This window comes from Pelophylax lessonae (assembly GCF_965119305.1).
Source record: "Pelophylax lessonae genome assembly, chromosome: 4".
Lineage (NCBI taxonomy): Eukaryota > Metazoa > Chordata > Amphibia > Anura > Ranidae > Pelophylax > Pelophylax lessonae.
In genome coordinates this window covers 344249153-344262351 of record NC_138771.1, presented here as the reverse complement: position 1 = coordinate 344262351, position 13199 = coordinate 344249153, and the positions used below count along the sequence as shown (strand labels likewise).

The 13199-nt window shown below is 41.1% G+C and overlaps 1 protein-coding gene across 7 annotated transcripts in view; it reads left to right on the top strand.

Annotated features, from left to right (window-relative positions):
- Positions 1-13199, top strand: part of TCERG1 (transcription elongation regulator 1) — a 192132-nt gene that overhangs the window by 32087 nt on the left and 146846 nt on the right. For 4 of the 7 annotated variants that reach the window (XM_082253129.1, XM_082253127.1, XM_082253126.1 and 1 more), the window contains exons 3-6: positions 3789-3977; positions 5009-5290; positions 5363-5528; positions 10452-10703. In XM_082253129.1, coding sequence (XP_082109255.1) covers positions 3789-3977; positions 5009-5290; positions 5363-5528; positions 10452-10703 — 889 coding nt within the window. Of the gene's footprint in view, positions 1-3788; positions 3978-5008; positions 5529-10451; positions 10704-13199 lie in introns of all 7 variants that reach the window. The other 3 variants (XM_082253128.1, XM_082253125.1, XM_082253123.1) reach the window with 3 other exon arrangements.

The following is a 13199-nucleotide window of genomic DNA, read 5'->3' as shown; positions in this document are numbered from 1 at the left end:
GGCAACTCAGGTTCAGCTCCCTCCATAAATGTTCTATAGGATTAAGGTCTGGAGACTGGCTAGGCTTCTCCACGACCTTAATGTGCTTCTTCCTGAGCCACTCCTTTGTGGCCTTTGTATGTTTTGGGTCATTGTCATGCTGGAAGGACCCACCCACGACCCATCTTCAGTATTTTGGCTGAGGGAAGAAGCTTCTCATCCAAGATTTTACAATACATTTCCCCATCCTTTGGCCCCTCAATGCAGCCAAGTAAGACTGTACATTTAGCAGAGAAACAGCCCTAAAGCATCATGTTTCCACCTCTGTGCTTGACTGTAGGGATGGTGTTCTTAGGTTCATAGTCAGCATTTTCTTCCTCCAAACACAGCGAGTCAAGTTAATGCCAAAGAGCTCAATTTTAGTCTCTTCTGACATCTCATCTAATGGGCCTGTACATGTGCCTTCTTAAGGAGGGGGACCTTGTGGGCTCTGCAAGATTAAAATCCATGTTGGCGTATTGTGTTACCAATGGTTTGTTTGGTGACTGTGGCCCCAACTGCCTTGAGATCATTCACAAGCTCCTCCTGTGTATTTCTGGGCTGATCCCTCACTTTTCTCATGATCATCCTTACCCCATGAGGCAAAATCTTGCATTGAGTTTTCCAGACTGAGGGTGATTGATGGTTATTTTGTATTTCTTCCATTTGTAAAATATCACTCTGACAGTTGTCTCCTTCTAACCAAGCTTCTTGCTGGTGTTCTTGTAGCCCATTCCAGTCTTTTGCAGGTCCACAATCTTGTCCCTGACGTCTTTTGACACCGCTTTGGTCTTGCCCATGATGGTAAGGTTTGAATGGAAGAAAGAAAAATCCTTTGGACAGGTGTCTTATACACATAATTAGATGTCATTAGGAGCACCTTGTTAAGTTGACAGGACTCATCTGTGTACCACATGAACATGTACTGTAGCCAGTCTGTGGGAGCCAGAATTATTGTTGTTTGGTAGGAGATCAAATTACTAATTTTACTCACTGAACTGCAACTCCATTTATAACATTTGTATCGTGTGTTTTTTTTCTGGATTTTTGGTTGATATTCTGTCTTTATCATTAAAAAATACCTATGATAAAAGTTATAGACCTTTATTTTTTTTGTAACCTTACAAAATCTGCAGGGGATCAAATGCATTTCCCCACTGTGTGTGTGTGTGTGTGTGTGTGTGTGTATATATATATATATATATATATATATATATATATATATATATATATAATCACATACATACATACATACATACATACATACATACATACATACATACATACATACAGTACCTACGTTGGGGAAAATCATTATTTGATCCCCAAAGCAAAACAGGACTCACTACTTGGTGGAGAAACCCTTGTTGGCAAGCACGAAGGTAAGACATTTCGTGTAGTTGGTGACCAGGTTTGCACACATCTCAGGTGGGATTTTGGTCAACTCTTTTTCACAGATCTTCTCTAAGTCTTTGTTTTCTTAGCTGTCACTTGGCAACTCAAAGTTTCAGCTCCCTCCATACATTTTCTATAGGATTAAGGTTTGAAGACTGGTCAGGCCACTCCCATGACCTTGATGTGCTTCTTGAGCCACTCCTTTGTTGCCTTTGCAGTATGTTTTGGCTCATTGTCATGCTGAAAGACCCATCCATGACCCATCTTCAGTGTTCTGGCTGTGGGAAAAAGGTTCTCATCCAAGATTGTACAATACATGGCCCCATCTATTGGCCCCTTAATGCCACGAAGTCAGTCTGTACTTTTAACAGAGAAACCGCCTCAAAGCATCATGTTTCCACCTCTGCTTTACTGTGGGAAGGTGTTCTTAGGGTCATAGTCAGCATTGTTCTTCCTCCAAACATAGCCCCCCCCCCCCCCAGGAAGGCAAATGTACAGTCATGCCAATGAACATCTAAATGATTCAGAGAAGGATTGGAAGAAAGTGCTGTGGTCAGATGAGAACAAAATTGAGCTCTTTGGCATTAACTTGACTTGCTGTGTTTGGAAGAAGAAAAATTCTGACTATGACCTTAAGAACACCATCCCTACAGTCAAGCACGGAGTTGGAAACATGATGCTTTGGGACTGTTTCTCTGCTAAAGGTACAGGCCGACTTTGCCACATTGAGGGGCCAATGGACTGGGCCATGTATTGTAAAATCTTGGATGTGAACCAATCAACAGCAGTAAATCATGTGATATGTAGGACCACAGATAAAGCGAGGGGAGGCTTCCTGTGATTTGCCAGTATCTGCGAAGATCGCTGCTGGTTAGATTTCAGTAGCACTGTTCCTAAATTCTTAACCTACTCTGGGGGCAGTATAGAGTTTATGGGAAAGTTCCTAATGGAGGGAATATTTGACACATGGGCAGTAGAGGAAGGAGGGTAAGAACATAGTGTCACCACTATGCATACCCGTCAAAACAACATTTAAATATAGAGCAGTGTCATTCACAACTGAGGGATGCACATCTGGAGTGGTCCCTACAGTAGGTGAGTTTGTGTTCTAATGAGACATGACCATCTTTTCTGTTCCTGTCAACTCACACCGCCTTACTACTTCCCATGTTTTGCTGCAGCTAATATATAGTATTTTGTTTCCAGATTTATCACCAGGTGCCAAAAATGACCTCTGAAAATCTGGATGACATTTGTGTTTTCTGTGAAAGCATCCATTGCTCACGTAAGAGAACCCAATGTCGTTAAGAATTTTAGTGTAAGGTAGACTACAAAAGCTAATTGGGAGGGCACCATTTTTGGACTCTAAGGAGTTATAACGGGTCAGGGACTTCCAGCTTTTGATTTACTTTACATAGTTTGGGCCAAGGAACTATGTCCCTCACTAACATGAGGCCCCTGAGGCTACATACAGCATACCACACTGTTCCTGGTTGGAGCCCAGACTTCCAGTCTTGTACCTGGAACACAGAGTCTACCTGATCGGCGCTCAGCCATTGAGAGAAAGCAATATATTCTAGCAATGAATACAAAGCTTCCTCTGAGTCAGAGAGGCAAGCTGATGTCACAACCTCTGATTCATTGTTAGAATACATTGCTTTCTCTTGAATTTGTTAAAGATTATTTAAAAAAAGAATTCATGGCTTTCTCTGCATGGCTGAGCACAGATCAGAGACTCTACTGTGTTCTGGGTATGAGACTGGAAGGCCTCGGCTCGAACCCGCAACACAGTGTGGTATAATGTATTTAGCCTTGGCTACAAACAGGATATACCGCACATCAAGCGGCCTTGCATACATGTTAGTGAAGGACATAGTTTGTGTGTGCCAAGCTGCCCCAAACAAACTATGTGAATTATATCAAAAGCTGCAGTTCCACTTTAAGTGGTTGATAACTGCTGCCTTTATGTTAAATAATATGAAAAGATAATGGGGAGGCCATTAAACTTTACCCATTTAGAGTCTTGGCAACCAATTTGTAAAGCAGAGCAGCTAAGTTGTAAGCTGCAGGTGGAAATTCTTTATCTTGCCGTTACAAATTAAACAGTACAAGTTACATATATATGTGAAACTCATTAAAATCATAAAATTTTTCACACATCCTCTATATGTCATTTGTATTGCTTACTTTGTAACCACGCAGCACATTTATTTTCACATCATTTTAGAGTGGTGTTCTTAATTTTATTTGCAGCTTTATTTGTATATGGTGCGCAGGATTTTTATTTATATTTGTATTTTGTAAGTGGATGTTTGATTTAGTGTATTGAATGCATTTGGTTTACATTTAACCATTGTATGGTTGTTTTTACATAGAGACCTCCTTTTATTCCTCCACATATTGGAAGTATGCCGCCTCCAGGAATGCTGTTTCCACCAGGTTTACCGCCGGTTTCTTCACCTGCTACAACTTCAAATCCCAGTCCCAACACTGTGCCTACGCAGGCACCAACACTGCCACCAAATGAGGAAATCTGGGTGGAGAATAAGACCCCGGATGGCAAGGTTTGTAATTCACTTATATTTGATCATTTTCACAAATGGTGCCAGGTTTCCAGATTTACACATGTTTATAGCAGTGCAAAGAAGATTGCTTGGATTGTTGCAAATGAAATTCAAGTTTTGTTAGATGCACAGTGGATTAGGCTTCTGAAAATGAAAGATTTAAGGCCAAAACTGAAGTCAAATGGGAACACATTTTGAAAAGAAATTTAGGACAGGCTTAATCCTCCTTCAGTGCTGCTATCTTTTTCCTCCCAGTACAAGCAGTGTCCAGCAATCCATATATATATATGTTTTCCCTGCTTTTTGCTTCTGTACAGAAGCTTCCTGTTCAAATTACTTATTGTTGTTTGCTCTCACTTTGCAAAGTGACTAGTTGGGTGCCTGCCCCCATTGTGCAGTAGAAGGAACTTACAATGCCACCCAAAAAGTACATTTTAATTTCTGATGGCAAAACAAAAGTAAAACATTCCTTGTGCCCCCAAAAAGAGAAGGGGGTATAGATTGTACCCCATCTATACTCACAAACCTACTTCCACCCTCTTTATGTGTCCCCCAAAGTAACTGCCATCCAGCTCTTAAAACTTGAGCTCAGATAGGACTTACAAATAGCAACAAAATAAATCCAATAAATATTTTCCAGCAGTAAGGAGACCATTGGTTTTAAGTCAACAAGTGTACACAGGCTTTGCACTGTTTTGGCAGCTTACCCTATAAAGCTCTAAAGCTGTGCAAGTACCTTTTAGTAGAAACCATTAATTTTAAGATTGTCACCACCATCAAGCAAGTGAAAGATATTCTTTGCAGACCAGTGCCAATAACTGACTCCCTCTTATGAGAAGAAGCCACTGCCATGATTGCTTCCTTTCATATGATCTGTGCTTGACTGATATAAGGATACCTGTTGTCCTACACATCCACACTGTGCTGAGAGCGCAGCACCCCTATGATAGCGTAGAAGAACAAATTAAATGCCATTTAACTGTTTTTGTATTTAGAAAAATTGTTTTATTTTAACTCTCCTTCTTTTCTAGGCTTATTTTTACAATGCACGAACCCGTGAATCTTCATGGACTAAACCTGATGGAGTAAAGGTTATCCAGCAGTCAGAGCTGACTCCAATAATGGCAGTCCAGGCTCAAGCCCAGGCTCAAGCTCAGGCCCAGGCTCAAGCTCAGGCCCAGGCTCAGGCTCAAGCTCAGGCTCAGGCCCAGGCCCAGGCACAAGCTCAGGCCCAGGCTCAGGCACAAGCCCAGGCACAAGCTCAGGCCCAGGCTCAAGCTCAGGCTCAAGCTCAGGCTCAAGCTCAAGCTCAGGCACAAGTAGTGCAAGCTCAGGCGGCTCAGGCACAAGCTCAGGCGGCTCAGGCACAAGCTCAGGCGGCTCAGGCACAAGCTCAAGTGCAATCCCAGTCTGCTCATGTGCAGAATGCTACTGCTCCCTCTCCAACAACCAGTAGCCCTTCATTATTGGTATCTACATCAGCAACTTCATCCAGTCAATCGTCTACAACTAATACTTCCACATCAAACTCTGTCCCACAGGTGGTTTCTAGTAAGTTCTATTTCCTACATTTTAATATTTTTAAACTAAGATATGTAGATTCCATGTTCATTCTGATTAGGCTCCTAGAGGTTATGTAATGTAGATCTGCCAGCTTTGATAGCCATTACAACTTTTCTTCAGTTTTGTGGTAAATGGTCTGTAGACACGCAGTGCAAGTATGCCCTTTGTAGCTGTGTACAATTTGTTCCCACTGTTGACAATCAAATCATAAGATACAGCGCTACTGACAACCATAAAAAATGTGCAAATCCAATAATATTTAAGTGCATAAATGAATTAAGGTGCTATTCTAGTGCCAAAATAGTGGAAATGCTGATTGCTGTGCAAAAACATACAATTGATTATGGCGTATGAGTAGTAAATGGTATATCCATAAAACACTCCTTACACCATGAAGGTAGTACCCGTGTACAAATGCCGCAAAACAAATGCAGTGCTTAAATATATAAAGTGCTATTATGTGCAATTTTAGCATCTAGTGCTAACATTTAATAATGACACATCATTCACTTTAAATATAAGCATATAATAGTCCATAAGGTGCATCCAACAAAATCAAAATTTCTTCAAAGTCCCAAAGGTGCTCAAGTAATTAATGGATTAATTAAGAGTGCTCGTGATCCCTCCACTGTATACGGATGGCCTCTCACCTTGTATTATGACCTGTGTTTTACCACCAGGCCAAAAACAACTGTTCCCCTATGGAGATGTAACGGGTCACACCAGGGATTTCCTTAAAACACTATGGGGGTTGCAAATCAACTTGCCTCCTGCTTCATATACTCGATACACATATTGCAGAAAGAGGGAAAGAGGATCTAGTGCTCTCTGCTTAAAATAGGTTTATTTAGGCAAAATAAAACAAAGTATGAAGCAGCAGGCAAAGTTGATTTGCAACCCCCATAGTCTCAAGGAAATCCCTGGATACGGTGGTGTGACCCGTTACATCCCCATAGGGGGAACAGTCGTTTTTGGCTTGGTGGTAAAACGCAGGTCATAATATGAGGTGAGAGGCCATCCGTATACAGCGGAGGGATCACGAGCACTCTTAATTAACCCATTAATCACTTGAGCACCTTTGGGACTTTGAAGAAATTTTGATTTTGTTGGATGCACCTTATGGACTATTATATGCTTATATTTAAAGCAAATGATGTGTCGTTATTAATAGCACTAGATGCTAAAATTGCACATTGATAGCGCTTTATGTATTTAAAGAGGTTGTAAACTCAGTTCAATTTTTTTTTTTTTTACAAGCTGAAAGAGACATAATGAGCTAGTATGCATCGCATACTAGCTCATTATGAAATACTTACCTTAGAACGAGGCGTCCGTCTTCCGGGATCGCGGCATCCGGCAATCTGATTGGCCGGAGCCGCGGTGACGGCACTCCCGCGCACGCGCGTGGGAGCCGACAGTCACGGCACGGGTCTCTGAAGAAACGGCACCAGTGGCCGTTCCTTCAGAGCGCATGCGCCAGTGACGTCACTGGCTGCATCTAAGGTAAATATCTCCTAAACGGTACAGGAGATATTTACAGTACCTATAGGTAAGCTTTAATATAGGCTTACCTATAGGGAAAAGTGTCGGAGGAGGGTTTACTTCCTTTTTAAGCACTGCATTTTTTTTTTTTTTATATTGCGGCATTTGCACACGGGTACTACCTTCATAGTGTAAGGAGTGTTTTATGGATATACCATTTACTACTCATACGCCAGAATTGTAAGTTTTTGCACAGCACTCTGCATTTCCACTATTTTGGCCCTAGAATAGCACCTTTATTCATTTATGCACTTCAATATTGTTGGATTTGCACATTTTTTATGATGAAGTGTCAGTAGCGCTGTATCTTATGATTTGATTGTCAACTTTGGATGTGTAGCGATGAGCAAATGATTATATAGCAGCTACGATTTATTTATTCACTTATATATTTCTGTAAAATTGGATTCCAGATTTATAGTTGCGCTGACACACACACAATATTTTGTTTGCATTTGTACCCACCGTCATGCACATCCTTGAATTCTTAAGATGTATGAAGCAAAGTTTTATCACGTGATAGTTTACATTTTTGGGGCTTTAGCGCCGGTTCACATACACGCGACGCTACTTCCCGGGGCGACCTCCGAGATCGCGGTGCGAGCAGCGCCCCGTGACCTCGGAGCGGCCGCCACGGACTTCATAACATTGAAGTCTATGGCGGTCGCTTCCTGGTCGCCCCAAAGAAGCTCCGGACCCTTTTTCTAAGTCGGAGCGACTTGTGTCGCTCCTATTAGAACAGGTCCTCAGCTTCCCTATGGGAGGCGACCTGTGAGGCGACCAGGTCGCCTTAGTGTGAACGGGGGCTTATTCGAGATGTGCAAAGAGATCACACAAATGGCTTATTCTAACATTTAATTAGTAAGTAATGACAGATACAGATAACAAATGTAATAATATTAGCAAATGTAACAATAATACTTCTCTATAGAGGCCTTTTGCTACGGAGTCCCCGTCTGTGTGGTGTGGAACAGATGATCAAATCTGACACCTGCAAAATAGCAGCTCTGAGACAAGACTTAACTATTCCAAGTTTTGGCTGTGGTATATAGGGTAGCATTTGGCCAATTACGAACTCTGAATAGCAGTATTACCTTTTATGGAGTTAGCCCATCCGGGTCAGTTTACAGTTACCGATCGCACTAGGTTATCGAATGCCTCGTTTCCACTGAGCGGATCGGTTTGGGTCGGTACGCTATTTTGAGTGTTTCCATTATGAAAGTGGCCCATGCAACCGAACCAAACCGCACCATTCCTGGTCCTCCTTCAGATGTAGGGCCATAGGAAATGATACGGTACGGTTAGGGTGGAGCTACTGGCGTCACACGATACATTCCACTGATTGGCGGACAGGAAAACGTCAATGCTCACTTCAAACGAAAAGCTCAGTCCAGATAATAGTCCAGACTTCCAGTGGAAAAGCTCACATAATTAGGCCGGACCATTATAACCCTTCCAAACTGTACCGTTCCGCTCAGTGGAAACGAGGCATAAGGTAACCAGGCTTAGAACTTATTATTCGATTTTGTGAGCCAATAATGCTAAAGAAATGGGAAGTTTACCATCGATGCTGTGAATGGATGTCCTGCTGCAGGATCTGTTGAGCAGTTTCTAGGATACAAAGCATACATTGGTTTATGACCTGTAAGGGTCCTTTCACACGGAGCGGACCGTTTTTTGATCCGCTCCGGCACTTTTTTTTTTTTTTTTACGGACACGGATGACACTTGTGTCATCCGGTCCGTATGTCAGTTTATCATCCTATCCGTTTGCGGATGATAAATGGAGATAATGTATGTCAATGGGATTGCGGATGTCAGCGGATGACACCGCTGACATCCGTTTTTGCGTCCGTTCTGTTTTTTTAAACGGAAGAAAAATAGGGTTCTCTTCCTGTTCAAAAACACGGAACTGATCGGAAAGGATGCAAATCGGATGTCAGCGGATGATCCCATTGACATGCATTATGTCAGTTTTTCATCCGCAAAAAAATGGGATAAAATATGGACATACGGAGCGCCCGTATGAGCGCCCGTATGAAAGGACCCCAACTGATAATTTTTTTCCCAAACGTCTTATACATGGTTGGAAGAAATTTGGTCTTTTCTGTTTAACTTTCTATTTTTATGGTTCAGAACAGATGCATTTCTATTCCCCCCCCCCCTTCATAACCAGGCCATTTTTTTGCGATGCGGACAATGGCGTGGTCATGGTCATGCAACACTGTACCCAAATTAAAACTTGTCATTTTTTACCCCAAAATTAGAGCTTTCTATTGATGGTATTTGATCACCACTGCATTTTTTTTTTTTTTTTTGTTTCACTATAAACAAAAAAAAGATGGACAATTTTGAAGAAAAAAAACAATACGTTTTTAGCTTTCTGCTATAAAACCTATCCAATAAAAAAATGTAAAACCAATTTCTTCATAAATTTAGGCAAAAATCCCAATAAGCATGTATTGATTGGTTTACATGAACATTATAGTATCCACAAACTGGGATATATTTTTGGAATTTGTATTTGTTTTTTATACTTGTAATGGTGGCGATCAGCAACTTATGGCGGGACTGCGATATTGCAGTGGACAATCGCACACTTACTGACGCTTTGCGGGAACTAATGCAGTGATCAGTGCTAAAAATATACACTCACTGTACTGATGACACTGGCTGGGAAGGGATTAAACATCTAGTGTGATCAAAGGGTTAACTGTGTTCCTAGCCAGTGTTTTGTGTACTGTGCTTTTACTAGGGGAAGAGATTGATTTTGTTCCCTGCTTTACAGGAACACCTAAATATCCATGCCCCTGTCAGAATTGAGATCCACCTTGTTTACATAGGCAGATCCCCATTTGGGCGATCGGCAGGTGCCGGTGGACATTTACCAGATTCTGCCCAGGAGAGCTGCCCTGTAGCAGTAAAACTGCTATGGGGGCGGTCTTAAAGTGGTTAATAGAATGACTAGCTTTTTGTGATTTTCTAAGATAATGTATGTGTCACTAAAAAACTCGTGTTTGTCAGTCTTTTAAGCTGACCACAAAAAGAAAAAATGAACAACTTCTCAAGCTACTTGTATGTCTGTCATGTAGCAGTTGATGCTTATATCAGAACAGATACGCATATCTGAATAGACATTAATTTTTGTAACTTTTAGAAATTTCTTGTACTGTAAAAAAAAAAAAAAAACTTTGTGCTATACCTTTTTTATGGTATATGGTATACATACATTGTCACATACAATAACTTTAAAATATAACTAGGATTAATTATATTTGAAACCATTTCATCATATCTTTATTACACCTTGCAGTGCCTTTGTCATTTCAGAGTGTTCAGTATTCACAAACCATGTACTGCTTCCTAACAGGTTCATCTGCTCCTGAGCAAACCCAGACTGTTTCTGTGACCACCTCATCCTCAGTCAGTTCCTCGGTCAGTATGGCACCATCTCTGCCCACAGTCTCATCAGTGCAAGCTCTGCCTCAAGCTCTTACCCAGGCATTGCCACCAACGGTTTCTCATGCCTTGTCGCAGCCTACAGCAGCGATCCCAGCTTTCCCTCCAGTTATGGTACCCCCATTCCGAGTTCCTCTTCCAGGCATGCCTATACCACTGCCAGGTATAGTATAAATCTTTCATTATTTTAGCTATGACCTCAGCACAGAATAGGGTACTAATATACAGTAATTTGTATACTCTAGAGTAACAGTAAACCTATACATAGTTGTAGAAAGTTGACTGTTTCTGGAGAGTTATGCTGTTTTTCTACCTTCTGGTTTAATTTTAACCATTTAAGCTTCATTTGCACTGACATACAAAAAATCTGTGTGTTTTATATTTCTGTGAATGGCCAGGACAATGCATGTGGTATTTGAAGATAGTTTCCATATTTGTCCAATGGTTTTATACACTTGTGTTCTCTTTTAAAATGTGTTTTTTTGAGGGAACTTTTTGATATGCTTCATGGTTTCATCAACTTGCATTGCATGGTGTCTGTAGAAGTTAAAGTTGAACTCCTGGAAGAAAAACATTTTTTGGGGAAAATACACAAAATAAGTTACCTCTGACTAGTATCCTATATCTCAATGGCAGCTACTTGCTGTAAACATAACAGTTTCATTCATGCAAGATACTCTTCCAGCGCTGTGACTGACCATTCCATCTATAGCACAGTGTGAGGATCAGGTCGTCCCCTCTGCTCTTATCCCTTCACCAAAAACTTGCATTCCTTTCACAGAATAGACAAGGATTTGTTCTTCTCTTGTCCATTCAAAGAGTGCCTTGTATTCGGTTTCTGTCCATTTTGTGAATCCATGAGGGGAGAGGAAGGGAGGAGCGGATGAACAACACACCAGCACACTGTACAGCAACCAGATTTGTCGATCGTAAAGCAGGAAGAGAGGTGTGTATCTGCACTGAATTAAACTGGTATTTTTACATTTAAGAGCAGCCATCCAATCATAGGCTGTTAATCATTGGTGCTATTTTCCTGCAGTTCCACTTTAAATTTACAGTCAGTTCGCTAAAGCAAAACACATGGGGTATTTTCATTACTGTGCATTATTTAATTTTTATGTATTTTTTTTTTTTTCTATTTAATGAAGATTGTATTGCATAGTTGAATTTTACCACTTCCATTTTATATTTGATTTTTTTTTTTTCAATATTTTGTATGGAAATGGAAATTCTTAAATTATTGCATGACTGTTTGAATCATAACATTTTACTATTTCTGGCTAAATGTATGTAAAGGTATTTATTTATAACCCCTCTCAGGTTTTTATTGTCTGTGTGTTTGCTGAGGAGATTCACCTTCTTTGCCCTGGTGTCCTTTGTCACTGCGACAGATACTAATGGGAAATGCAAACATTTAAGTTGTCTCCAGGGCAATAAGTGAGGGAAAATACTGATGATTAGAATACACATTACCATGACAACTTTCTAAGATGGTAATTCTCTTTTAAGAAGTTCCCTGTTGTTTCCTGTACCAATTCCAGAACACGAAGTGTGGAAAAATCACCCAGGCAGCAAAAAAATAGATGGGGCTTAACCCTTTTTCCATCGTGTTGCGTCTTTGGAACGATGGCCCTATATTTACCCAGTGCCGCTCATAAACATGGCTGATGCGTCTGGCAATTGATGTGTACCGAGCTGTGGTTAGATGGCTTGGTACACAAAGACACAGTACCAAGCTGGGTACCATGTGATCATTGGTCATCACAGTGATCAAATAGTATTGTTCACAGTGTTGATCCCTCCCCTTCCCCTTACAACAAGGGAAGGAGAGAGATCAGGTACTTGTGAATAGACAGAATGAATAGATCTGCAGCTGCAGATTAAGGCTTGGTTCACACATGCTACAGCCGCGGTTCGCAGTATGGGGTCTGATGCGTTCCTGTTCACCGAATCAGATGCGACTCGGGTACGAATTTTTGCCTGAACTCGCACCTGTTTCAGAACCAAAGATAAGGACCCTTTCCAAATACGGACCACAGCTGCCCCGGGGCTGTGTGAACCACCTCCATTAAGAGCTGGTCACACTCCCCTGTCATGCAAGTTGGATGCAGGGAAACAGCTGGTGAACCCATCCTAATTAATTCTGTTTCGGTGACGGTGATCCGGTTGGGTTTTTTTTAACCCTTTCATGTCCTCGCCTATACATACTTTTTCCATGTGACCTGTATATTAACCCTTTCACATCACTTACCCTGCTTACCTGAATATTAAACCCTTCAGGTCCATCCTGCCACTGCATGTGACCAGCACATTAACCTGTTCACTTTCCCCTCCCTCTGTGTATGACCTGTACATTAGGGTATCTAATGCACCATTCTCAAGCTCCATGTTTAACCCCCTCAATACTGGCAGGTTTCTTGATTTCCCAAAAACTGTGGCAAAAATTAGATCAGCTTGGGGCGACTACTTTCCAAAAAGGATCTTTTCAGGCGTTTTCATACTATTGCGTTTTTTTTTCATTTTGTTTCTCTTTTTTAAAGTGAAAAATAAAATTAAAAAAAAGTGGTCAAAAGAAAGCTCTCTGGCCAAAAAAAAAAAAAAGATATAAAATTAATTTGAGTACAGTGTTGCTTTGATAGCGTAAATGTCAGTCAAACTA